General features: G+C 28.7%; 1 protein-coding gene across 1 annotated transcript; it reads left to right on the top strand.

The window, feature by feature from the left end:
• Window positions 1–3,311: 3,311 nt before the first annotated feature.
• On the top strand, window positions 3,312–4,232 carry LOC136968772 (uncharacterized protein MPN_635-like). The gene has a single exon (XM_067262805.1). It carries the CDS (start codon window positions 3,312–3,314, stop codon window positions 4,230–4,232), a length of 921 nt encoding a protein of 306 aa, XP_067118906.1.
• The last annotated feature ends 9,855 nt before the right edge of the window (window positions 4,233–14,087 follow it).

Below are 14,087 nucleotides of genomic sequence, written 5' to 3'. Positions count from 1 at the left end.
TTTACATTTTACTTCGAAAGTTGGGGGAGGGAATTTTCGCGGCAATTTTTTCCTTTCACAAGTCTGTGATTAGTTAAAGTAATGTCAAAGTAATTCCAAATCTGATGTCGGATTTTATCTACGTAACTCCATTCTCAAGATTAAAAAAGACAGACAGTCAAACAGACAGACAAAAATGAAGATTTATAAGACTATTCAAGTATTTAAAATTGCAGCCCAAAAACAAATTTTAAAAAAATATATTAAAAGAAAAGAATTGATAGCGTAAAAAATGCTCGCGATGGACGCGATCGACGAAAGCGATTATCGCGAACTCGTTTTTTTCCCGATTTTTACTACTGCGCATAGTCGCGTAAAAGCTTGTTAGAAGCCAGCACTTTTTGGAATTTTTTTCTGAGTAAACTCGGCGCTCAATAAAAATGTTATTTATTGCATTTTTTGCAGTTCGAAAAGATTTGAAAACTTAAATTTTTTGAAATTTTTTGAAAAATTTCAGGAAAAATGCCACAAAAATAATCACCACAGGGCTTCTCACAGAAGCCGGGCGACTATAGAAGGGTTATAGAAACAAGAACAAAAAACAATAAACCTATAGCAAAAAAAACATGTGCTGTTTGTGGTACTAAAAAAGCTGTTTTTTATGAGTTCGATCACGGATGTTTATTATAATCCTGAAACTGGTTACTGTGGAATAAATGAATTACAAAGAAAGACTGGTTTACCTATAAAAGTTATTAAAAATTTTTACATCAACAGGATGAATATACAAAACATAAACCAATTAAAAGAAAATTTAGTAGAAGAAGAACTTACGTTTCTCACATTGATGATCAATGGCAAGCAGATTTAGTGGATATGCAGAAATTCAAAAGATATAATGATAATACAAATTATATATTAACTGTTATTGATATATTTAGTAAATACGCTTGGGCTATTCCAATTAAAAAGAAAACGGGTGAAGAAATATCCTAAAGCATTTGCTAAAATATTTAAGGAAAGAAAACCGGAAAAGCTACAAACGGATAAAGGAACTGAGTTTATCAATAAAGTGACGCAACAGTTGTTCAAAGATAATAATATTCATTGGTTTACTACAGAAAATATAGAAATAAAATGCTCAGTAGTCGAAAGATTTAATAGAACTCTAAAGACAAAAATGTGGAAATATTTTACTGCTAACAACACTAAAAAATGGATAGATGTTTTAGATAAATTAATTAAAAATTATAATAACTCTTATCATAGATCAATAAAAATGACTCCTGTAGAAGCGAGTATAGAAGATAATGAATCGAAAGTTTATGAAAATTTGTTTAAAAGAAAATTATATCTGAATCTCCTAAATATAAAGTAGGTGATACAGTTAGAATATCTATATATAAACAACCATTTAAGAAAGGTTATTTGCCCTCATTCACAGAGGAAATATTTATAATATCTAAAGTGTTGAAGACAGATCCAATTACTTATCGAATTAAAGATTTAAATGATGAAGATATTAAAGGAACTTTTTATGAAAATGAGTTAGTGAAATATGATAAAAAGGATAAAGTTTATAAGATAGAAAAAATAATTAAAAAGAAAGGAAATAAATATTTAGTTAAGTGGTTAGGATATCCCGATTCATTTAATAGTTGGATTGACATTTATAAATTTTAATAATCTTTTTATTAGACTGTGCATGTCACAAGTTATACGATTGTAGCGATGATGTCACAAGTAGCAGTTGAATTACAAACTTTCCCCATTAGATGTAAAAAAAGGTTTAAATTCAGGAAATACTCTGATAGCGCGAAAAAATGTGGTAATTTAGAATTTAGTTCATAAAATGATAGACCGGTTTTAAGAAGAATCTTAATAAAATTTTCTGAGACTAATTTTTATTTTAATTGTACTTTTAAACCACGTTAATTTTTCTAAATTTTGCCAGTACCTAATCTGAAACAATCATTTAATAAATATCCTATATCGAAAGCTCTTCTACAAGAATCTGGCTTATTTAAATTTAAATTATACAGAGCATTTCATAAATTTTGAATCCTTTCTTCCAATATAAATGAGTGGAGAGAGTGTAATTCTCACCTGTTGATTGATTTTGGTTGTCTTCTATCAGTTGTTTCCATGTTAGTAAAAGACTTTTAAGTTCTTAAATATTCTTCATTCATTATCATTTTATAGAGATCACGAACTTTGGTTTTTGTTAAAAGACATTCTTCTTCTAATCATTAAATTAAAATTAGCAATTTCTTCAGTAGCACTCATACTGACTGTATTCACTGAACTGAGCAAGAAAGGGATATTTCAACATTATGTAGTAATAATTATTAGTCATCAGTAAATGACGTCAACTTCCTCTGTGTTCTTATCAACTTTTTTTTATTATGAACAAAATTTTCTCCTTAATAAATGAAGCAGTGCAAACGTTGTAATACAACTAAACCTTTCAATGAGTATAGTAAAGATAATTTTTCTAAAGATGGTTATTGTCATTGGTGTAAAGCTTTTGCTAGCAAATACTTTAAAAGTTATCATTTAAAAGTTATGAAACCTCTTGAATCTGTGGAATGTAAATGTGTATAAAAAATTTTAAAACAAAACTTAGAAAAGAATTCGAAAAATGATAATCATAGAAGGCGATTAAATAAAATTAAAAAGTGTAGTAAATGTAAGGAAGAAAAATCTTTATATGAATTTTTCAAAAAGAAAAGTAATACCGATGGATATGGATATGTTTGTAAGACGTGTTTGAAAGCATTAAAATAATTAAATGTGTTTTTCCCTTATTAAATGGAGCAAATATTACAATCACATATTGTTCGTGAATTGTGTGAATATTGTAAAGATAATAATATTATAGGATATTTAAGATTAAAGAAATCAGACTTAATTGATTTTATTATAAATTATAGAAGGAGAGGACGATCACAAACTCTTCGTGAATTGTATCAATATTGTAGAGATAATAATCTTAAAGGTTATTCAAGATTAAAAAAAGCAGACTTAATTGATTTCATAGGAAGATATAAATTTAGTAATATATTTAACTTTCATGAAGATGTAATAACAAAACCAAAACAATCAAGTAAAAAAATATATTTAGTAACTTTTATGAGGATATAATAACAAAACCAAGAAAAGAAAGAGAAAAGCAAATAAAATGTGACATCTGTAATCATTACTATAAACCAACCTATAAGAATCTTCATCTTGAAAAGAGAAAACATAAGAATGCTTTATACAATGGTGAAGCAATCCAAGAAATTGAGACAGCATTCGAATCAAGATTAAAAACATATTCGATTAGGAACATGACTAATCATATCATACCAAGAGAATTTTTAGAAGATGTGAGAGAGATAGTTATTACAAATATAGCAGAGATACTGAAAGAAATCAACTTGAAATTTTTCTGTGAGTACCAAAGAGAAAATGAAAATATGGGCTTTTCATTTAAAACTGAGAATGAGATAATTTTAAAATCAACAGATTTAAATGCTTTTTATGATAAAATGATTGATAAACTAATAAGAGAGATGGATGAATTTGAAACAGAAGAATCTGGATGGACTTTAATAGAAATAAATAATTTAGAGCTAAGAATTAATAAATATATTTTATTTAGAGGATCATCTTATATTGAATTACCAAAACAAATAAAAGATAAAAAAGCTGTGTTGAATATTAAGAATGAAGATGAAGAATGTTTTGCTTATTGTATAGCTGCATATTTAAATCCAGTAAGTAGAAACAATCATAATCCTGATCGAGTTAGTAATTATAATATCAAGTTAATTAAAGAAGCACTCAAAGGAATCGAATCACCTATTGCTTTACAAGATATAGGCAAATGTGAAAAAAAATTGAATATATCAGTGAATGTTTATAGTTATGAAAAGCACTGTACAAAGATCAGAGGAATACAAATAAACAACAAAGAAGAAGAAGAAAAGAGCTATGAAATATATCTTCTAAGAATAACAAAAAATAAACTACATAAGCATGTAAATTTGTTATATTTAAAATATGAAGAAAAATCACATTACTGTTTGATTAACAGTCTATCTAGGTTAATAAGTTTACAATTAATGAATCATCATGAAAAGATATATATATGTGAAAGATGCCTAACATACTTCAGTTCTACAGAACAATTAACAAATCATGATATTGATTGTAAAGAAAAAAAGACGGGAAAGATTGAAATGATGAGGAGAAAGTATTTCATTTGAAAACTTTAAAAAATCAATGAGGATTCCATTTGTGATATATGCTGATTTTGAATGTCTAACTAAGAAAATGGAAACATGTTAACCAGATTTCTCTAAGTCTTATACAATGAAATATCAACATCATGGACCAATGAGTTTTTCTTATTACATAAAGTATGTACATACATGGAAGATTATAAGGAACCAGTTGTATATAGAGGGCCTGATGCGGTAAAAAAGTTTGTAGAGATGTTGAAAGAAGAAAGTAGAGGAAATCGATGAGATATATAAAAACAAAAAAAAGTTATAACTGAAGAAGAAGAAGACACTTTCGAAAAACAAATACCTGTCATATATGTTGTGGAGAGCTATTTTTTAATGAAAAACGAAAAGAAAAAAAGTTAGAAACCATGATCATTTGACATGGAAGGTATAGAGGACCAGCACATAGTGAATGTAATTTAAGATATCAAAATCCCTACGTTTGTACCAGTATTCATTCATAATCTAACTGGATATGACGCTCATTTATTTGTGAAGGAACTTGGATATGATGACAGAAGGCAATTGATTTGATGGCGAACAATGAGGAAAGATATATGTCATTTAGTAAGAAAATTGGAAAAATGAAACCTAGGTTTATAGATTCATTTAGATTTATGGCAAGTAGTATTGATAAACTCTCTAGTAATTTGAAAAAAGAACAGTTTAGAGAAACATCTAAGTTTTTTCCTAATTACCTATTAGATTTAGTTATAAGAAAACGTGTTTATCCTTATGACTATATGGATTCGTGGGAGAAATGTGAAATGGATAAACGTCCTCCAAAACAAGAGTTCTATAGTATATTAAATGAATGTGGTATAACGGATAAACATTATGAACATGCTCAAAACGTTTGGAAAGCATTTAAGATTAGGAATATGGGTGAATATTCTGATTTATATCTGAAAACAGCCGTTGTAATATTGTCTGATATATTTGAGAATTTTAGAGATGTTTGCATGAAAACTTATAAATTAGATCCAGCATGGTATTACACAGCACCTGGATTATCATGGGATGCTGATGTTAAAAACAACAGAAGTTAAATTAGGTCTAATAACTGATTATGATATGATTTTGATGATAGAAAAAGGAATAAGAGATGGAATCTCCCAATGTTGTAATAGATATAAAAAGGCAAATAACAAGTATATGAAAGATTACGATAAAAACAAGGAATCTAATTATTTGATGTATCTAGATGCTAATAACTTATATGGATGGGCTATGAGTCAATATTTACCATATGGTGAATTTAAATGGACTAATTCAATATAGAGATGTAACACAGATACCTGATAACTCAGAGATTGGTTACATTTTAGAAGTTGATCTGGAATATCCCAAAGAATTTCATGATTATCATTCTGATCTACCTTTAGCTCCAGAGAACAGAATACCAGATGGATCAAAACAATCTAAATTATTAACCACATTATATGATAAAAAGAAGTATGTGCTTCATTATAGAAATCTTAAACAATATTTAAAAATGGGGATGAAACTCGAAAAAATACATAGAGTATTAGAATTCAAGCAATCAGATTGGTTAAAGAAATACATAGATCTGAATACTGAAATGAGAACTAAAGCAACTAATAATTTTGAAAAGGACTTTTTTAAGCTAATGAACAACACTGTGTTTGGAAAGACAATGGAAAATATAACAAATCATGTTGACATAAGATTATGTTGTGAGGCAAAAAAAGTAGAAAAATTAATCGCTAAGCCGAACTTTAAACATCGAACCATATTTACTGAAAACCTATGTGCTATTCACATGTATAAGAAAAAAAATAATCTTTAATAAACCTATCTATGTGGGAATGAGTATATTAAATCTTTCGAAGCATTTGATGTATGATTTTCATTATAATGTGATGAAAGCTAAATACAGAGATAACATAAAACTGTTATATGAAGACACACTGATTCTTACATTTATGATATAAAAACTGATGATTTCTATCAGGATATGAAAGGAATGATTAATCACTTTGATACATCCGATTATCCTGAGAATAATCAATATGGTATACTGAGAGTTAATAAGAAAGTGTTAAGTAAAATGAAGGATGAAAATAATGGAAATATAATGAGAGAATTTGTTGGTTTAAGAGCAAAAATGTATGCCTTAAAAGTAGAAGATCAGGTTTCAAAGAAATCGAAAGGAGTAAAAAAGTGTGTTGTTAAAAATAGGATATCATTTGATGATTATAAAGACTGTTTGTTTAATAAAAGAGAGCATTCCTGAACAATGAATCTAATTAGAAGCGAGAAACATGAACTTTATTCAATAAAAGTAAACAAGAAGGCGTTATCACCACATGATAATAAGAGATATATATTGGAGGATGGAATTAAGACATTAGCATTAGGACATAAATTTTTTTCTTATATAAATGGACTTAAAAATAAAGAGGGCAATTGATTGGGATAATTTTTCAAAACGAGAGAATTTAACAGAAGATTTAATAAGAGATTTTAAAGATGAAGTTAACTGGGATTTGATTTCAATATTTCAAAAGTTATCAGAAAATTTTATAAGAGAATTTCAAGATAGAGTTAATTGGGATTCAATATCGCATACACAAAAATTGTCTGAATTTTTTATTAATGAATTTAAAGATAGAGTTAACTGGAAAAAATATCAGAACACCAAAGTCTCTCTGAAAATTTTATAAGACAACATGAGGATAAAATTAATTGGAAACTCATCTTTACACATCAAACATTATTTTCGGAATTTATTCTAGCATATGCAAATAAAGTGGAATGGGATGCTATATCTCGATTTCAAAATTTAGATAATGACTTTATTACAAAAATGCTCTAAAATTAAATTTAAATTCACTTTTAAGATAACCAACCATATCGGAACAATTACTCGATGATTTAGATCAATTAAATGTATTAAATTGGAAAACAGTTGTTAAATATCAAGAATTATCCGAAGATTTTATTATAAAACATAAAAATAAAATTGATTGGTGTGATGTGATTTTAAAGAAAAGATTCTCCAACGAATTTATTGAAAATAATTATAAAAATATAGTTGTTTCATTGTTAGCAAGAATTTGTAATTAATAATCCTATATAAATGGAGATTGAGTTAGTATTAATTCACTACGGTGGGGAAAAAAATCTTATTATATTTTGGAAGCGGGGATTTATATATCTTTGATTATGTTGATAAACCTCATGGAAGATTTTTATGTACACCATAAGGTAGATTTTTACATATTGATAAATCAGTGTTTCAATATTGATTAATTTTTTTCCTATATAAATGGAGACATAGAAGAAACTAAAAAATATTGGTAAACTTCAAAATATTCCAACAAAGAAATTATATGAGTTGGAAATTAATTATGAATATCCAAATGATTATACTAAAACAATATCCACTCGCTTTGGTAATAAAAATTTAGTAGTTCTTAGGGACAGAGAATTGAATAAATTTCAAGTTTTTCTTCCTGATTGATTCAATAAAAAATTAGAGAATGAAGATTTAGATGAGATCAATAATTTTAAATTTGTATACAAAGGTATGAGATATTGTGGGAATAAATATAAAGCTCATATTGTTGAGTTTGTTTGACTTTTTTATATTTTCTGTTTGTAATAAATAAATCAACGAGATTTCATCGGTTTTAATTTTTGTTTAAATTCAGTAAATTTTAATTTTGATATTGATTATATTCACTGAATTTTAAAAGCTTTAAAATTTGTGGGGCAAAATGAACATTATTATACTACTATTATTTAATACGATATTTATTGAAAATATTGGTCACACATCTGTGTTATTAACATTAATTAACCCTTTGTCCCTGAAGGCACCGATCGACCAGTACCCTAGCTTTTAAGCAAAACTTCGAGGGTACCAATTCATCGTTACTTTGGTAAATATCGATTTTTGTAAAATTTATTAACAACAGATATAATCTCGTTCGAAATGAACTTTTTTTCACTTCATATCAAACGAGATTATATTTGTTGTTAATAAATTTTACAAAAATCGATATTTACCAAAGTAACGATGATTTGGTATCCTCGAAGTTTTGCTTAAAAGCTAGGGTACTGGTCGATCGGTGCCTTCAGGGACAAAGGGTTAATTAATGTTAATAACACAGATGTGTGACCAATATTTTCAATAAATATCGTATTAAATAATACAAATGTTTTAATCCCAATCATCACTTTATTTATTTCCCTCCAAACATATTTATGTAGCTAAAATTAGTTTTAACTAATGTTAAAAGTTAAAAAGTTAATGTTTGATTTTAGTTTTATCTAAAATTAAAACATGTACAGCAGTAAATTCTAATTTTAACTAGTCAAAACGGGTTATAACAATGACATCCAGTAAAAACTAGTTTCAACTAGTTAAAACGCGTTTTCACTAAAAACGGGTTTTTACTGTAACATATACAATGGAATTGATGTCTCCCCACCATCCCTACCAATAATCTGGAAAAACTTTAACAATTAAAAGTTTTAAAATGTCTAAATTATATAAAAATATGTAATATGTAAATTTAACAATAGCTACACAATAGATGTAATGACAAACACAGCTATGTTGAATCTACGATTAAACAAATTATGAATCGGTTTGAATTTAAAACCTTATACGAGATGATACTTTGCATTGTTTACAAAAAGTATGTACACGTAACATTTATAAAAAGTTCGTTAAAATTCGATTTGTATATGCTATATTTAAAATATTTACACGAATTGTAATTCAAATGAAACTAATAAAAACATTTCATAAAGAGGAAGCAAGTATTTACACTGCATTTTTCTCTGATATTCCCTTATTTTACATCAAATTTATTGTAAATTAATAAACATAAATCAAGCTTTAAATTCACAAATTTACCACGTGATAGCTGCTGCGAAACACATCTTATTCTATCAATATTGGATGGTTTTTGTTGTCGTGACTGACCGACTATGAAAGAAATTTCAACAATAATTATACTTTCAATTTTGCAATTGAGAAATATAGTTCTTATAATAAATACTGTTTATTTCATAAAAATATAGTTATTTTCACTATATTATCTTATCCGAAAAATTATAATAAACCAAAGTATTAATTTTTATTTCTATATAAAGAAGATTGCAATCGTTAAGTACAAAACTATATAATAATGTAACAGTATTTTCATAATAGAAGTTCTGAATTATTAAATATATATTTTACTGTAATTTAAAAGTAATTTTGCAATTACTGCACAGTAATTGATTTATTGTATAATATAGATTTAATTCTGGCGTCACCTGACATTACTAACTGTTAAATATTAAAAACAAAATAAGTTTTAAAAATTATATATTATTTAACGAAAAATGTGATTGATATTTTCGAGGCCTAAATAAACGTTTTAAAGAGTACAGGTATAACATAAAGAACAGTATTGAACGGATTTGTTTAATAGTGCAAGAGAAGACTCAGTAGTTAAATGACAAAAAGCTAGAATTATGAAACCGGTACACTCACCAACATTATCGATGAATTTGAAAAAAAAGTTTAAATTAATAGAAGTAACCTTGCTGGTCCAAACTTAAGAAAGTCTCTACACAACGTAATTCAAAAAATTTGGGAAACGGAAGAAATACCTGTTGAGTGGAAATGTGCATTAATCCATCCACTAGACAAGAAAGGAGACAAAACAGATACAAATAACTATCGTGGAATATCACTTCTCCCAGTAACGTACAAAATTCTATCAGATGTAATAAGAACCAGGCTAGAAAAGCAAGTTGACGCTCACATAGGAGAATATCAGGGATGTTTCCGTAAAGGAAGGTCATGCATGGAACAAATCTTCAATCTGAAATCTATAATTAGGCATTATACCAGGACAAAATGCAACTATGTTGTCACTTTTGTTGATTTTAAAAAAGCATATGATTCCATTGATAGACCAACCTTGTTCGCTACACTTAGTGAATTTGGTGTAGATGATAAGCTGATAAATTTAATTAAACAGTCCCTTACAAATACGAAATCTAAAGTAAAATTCCTTGGAGAAATTTCTGAGCCATTCGAAATCAAAACTGGAGTTCGGCAAGGAGATGGTCTCTCACCCATACTATTTAACTGTGTGCTAGAAAAGATCATTCGAGAATGGGAAAAAGCATTACAAAAAGCTGGGATAAATAATCAAATTAAATTAGGAACCAAACACAAAGGAGTAAAAATCAACGGCTTGGCCTTTGCAGATGATTTCGCGGCCTTGGCTAAGGATGTGAACTCAGCCATCACCCAAATTAACCTCCTAGGAAAAATTGCGAAGAAAGCAGGTTTACAAATCTCTACATCCAAAACAGAGTATATAACAAATATTTCAGGTGCCCCAAAATCACTAAAAACGGATTTTGGAGAAATTAACAAAGTATCAAAATTTAAATATCTTGGAGAAATTATTGAAACAAATGGGTTGTCTAAGGCAGCAAATTGTGCCAGGACACGGAAGTTGGAAATTGCCTATCAACTTTCCAAAGACATTTACAACAAAAAATCAATCTCCATTAATGCAAAAATTAGACATTATAACGCCGTGATAAAACCGCAAGCACTTTATGCAGCAGAAGGTATTGCTACTCTTAAAATGGGGGAAATAGAAAATATGGAGAAAAAAGAGAGGAAGATCCTTCGAAAAATTCTGGGGCCAAAAATAGATGAACATGGTAATTACGTGCTAAGGAGCAATAAAGAGCTTTATCAAAAAATCCCAAGAATCTCGGATACAATTCGGAGAAGGCGAGTAAGCTTCTTTGGACATATAAAGAGAATGGGGGAAAATAGGCTAACGAAACAAATTTTTACATATTTCAACAACCTAAAGAATAAGAATCAATGGATCAATGACACTCAAAAAGACATGGCAGAAATGGGCATATTGGAAGAAGATATTCAGAACAGGGAAAGGTTTAGGAACAAAATAAGGAACTTCAAGGGCTTTCAGGAAAAGGAAAATAACAGACGTGGAAGACTCTTCACTCAGGAGCAAAGACAACAGCAGAGCGAGAGAATGAAGAGGTATTGGAAAGAAAGGAAGAAAAACAAAGGGAAGGGAAGAGGGAAAAGCAAGTCATAATTAGTTGTTTGTACGTGGTCCAAAGATGGCCGGAATCGACACAAGAAGAAGAACTAACCTTATGGTCTCATGCCACAGTATTACCCACAGCGTGAAAATATATGGTTGAAAGAACCTTATTACAGAATAGTGTATTATGCCCATACAATCAACAACTGATATTGTGAATGTAAATTTTTTTTTCTTACTTTTTTTTAATATATTTTATTAGTTTGTTATTGTTAATTTTATATATATTACTGTAATTTATTCTTTGGATTCAAACTTTTCCTATGGATAAGACAATTTTGCATCATTCGAACAGTAGAAGTTATTTGTAAATTAAGCGCAGATTATTTTTCGGATGTTGTTTATTATTAAATGTTATATAAATAACATTTTAGAGAGAATAATTTATTTTTTGAGTTTTTTTAAATTTTTTTAATAACATATTATTAATAGCAGTTTCATTTATAAACTGTGTCTAAATGATTTTAATTTTTTCATAGATTAATATTTGTATCTTGTGTTTTAGTTGAATACACGATTTTCGAGATAAATAATCGTTGAATAATATAAATTGTGAATTTTTACTCCTCAAGAAAAATTTCTCGGAAAATCATGAGGCAACATTAAAATTTTCATAAAATTACTCATTTATCTACAGTGGCGGATTCAGCACTTGAGCACACTAGGCGCACTTCAATTTTTAGGACTCATTAAATATTTTCACTACCCATCCATCTTATACAGTATTGTGCATTCTACGTGCACGTTATTTACTCTGATAGGCGCTATATTGGTGGACCAAACAAAGGAAATAACATTGAAAATTAACCGATATAAGATTACAACTGCCTGGCTGTTTTTAAAAGGTGATTGCTGTTTAGATTGTATTAATTACGAAAATTGTAACTTATTGCTACAAGAATTACTAAGTTTGAATAGGTAAGTGTTAAGAAAAATCCAGAAATCCATGGACATAACAAATACTTTGTTTTTAACTACTACTGATTTGTATTTAAAAAGTCTAATAATCTACGAATAATAAAAATTTTTTTGTAAATTATTATAATAGACTACACTATTGTTTGGTAAATAATTACTGGTAATTTAACTAAGAAAATACTGCCAAATTATTAATTATTTTTATTGTGAAAAAGATAATTAATTGAAATATTTTTTATTATTTATTTTGAGAGCTGAATTTTGAGGTCTTCTTGATTTGATGCCCCAGTGCACAAATACACCACTGATTATATAGTAAATAAGTTATAATAGTTTAATTTCTTTGTAATATTTCTTCGCTGCTTATATGAAATGTTTTCTATTTTAGGATATAATAGTTTCTCCTTTTGTCAAAAATTTGCCTTTAGAAATGTTTTTCCTTGCTTTATTGCAATATTAACATTATAAAATAAATTGGAATAAGTCAATAAATCAAAAACTCTCATTTTAAAGTAATAAAATTTAAATTAAATAAATGCAAAAATATTACTAATAGTTTATACCTTCCATTGGCAAAACATAGTTTAAATATCCTAAAAGAAAGAGAAAAAGATCATTCTTCATCATTACCTGTCAGTAACAAAGAATTTTCCGTGTATTTGAATCAATGTGATATAAATATACAGAAAATTGATTATTGCTATTGTAGTTATGGAAACGAATTATAATTTTAAATTAATTTTTAATAAGATTCGTGAGAGACGTGTACCAGATTTAAACAATGGAAATACAGTCATTTATTTTCATAACAACTTTTAGTACGTTTTATTCTTCCAAAGAACGAAATTAAAAGTACTGTGCCTTCGACAGCATATTTTTGAAAATTACGAGATAATTATATCGCTGAAATCCTATTTTTTCAGCAGCACTAATATTTTATATGAATAGGCTAAGGCAATTAATATCATTATTATGTAAATATTCTATTTTTGTTATAATCTTGCTTGTTGGAAACCTTATAAAAACAGAATAATTTAAATTATTGTACAAAAATGAAAAAAACTGTGGGGACGTCAGGAGGTAAGACGGAGTCGTACCTCCTTTTTGTCGGCGAACAGGACGGCAAGACCCACCCCACTGTCGCGGATGGCTAAATTTTTATGATATCCCGACTTGTCGGGATTGGGTAATTATCTGTCAGGTCGAGTGGCGGAAGCGTGTAAGTTCGTCGATAAGGTTATGGCGATATTCGAATAAACGGAACCATGGTGCAAACAATTAACGATTTATTTAAACAGACAAACAAAATACAGAGAATCGCTCTACTCTAGCGTGTCGGTTCCTAACCGCGAGGGAGAAAGAGTTTACAAATTTCGGAATCATACGTCTTCCTAGGATGTATCGGCTGGAGTAATCGTATGGATAAGCAGGAGGATCGGTCATGGCGGCTCGTCGTCGGCGGGCTTTGGAGTCCTCGGGATTCGGCCTTCGATTCTCGATACGGATCAGACAGGACGTGCGTCTTATTCGGACGTTCAGCAACCCCGTTATCCGCCTTTTCTCCCCTTATATACTACAGGTCACGTTATCTTCGATCACAAATCGCGATAGATGGTGAATCGCTGATGATTCAATCTCGGTGACTAAGAGTTTAGATCCGGAGAGAAAGGAAGTGCTTTCCGGCGGCGGAAGGCTGAACATCCTTTTAATTTCGACCTTTTCAAGAATTTCCCACGAGGGGGTTTGAACAAAAAAAGATTTTGGGCTGGGTTAAACCCGGTCCCCACAA

Source organism: Centruroides vittatus, unplaced genomic scaffold, assembly GCF_030686945.1.
Source record: "Centruroides vittatus isolate TY-2023 unplaced genomic scaffold, ASM3068694v2 contig_1540, whole genome shotgun sequence".
NCBI lineage: Eukaryota > Metazoa > Arthropoda > Arachnida > Scorpiones > Buthidae > Centruroides > Centruroides vittatus.
The sequence above is the reverse complement of the archived record's forward strand: the minus strand, read 5'-3'. Positions and strand labels throughout refer to the sequence as shown.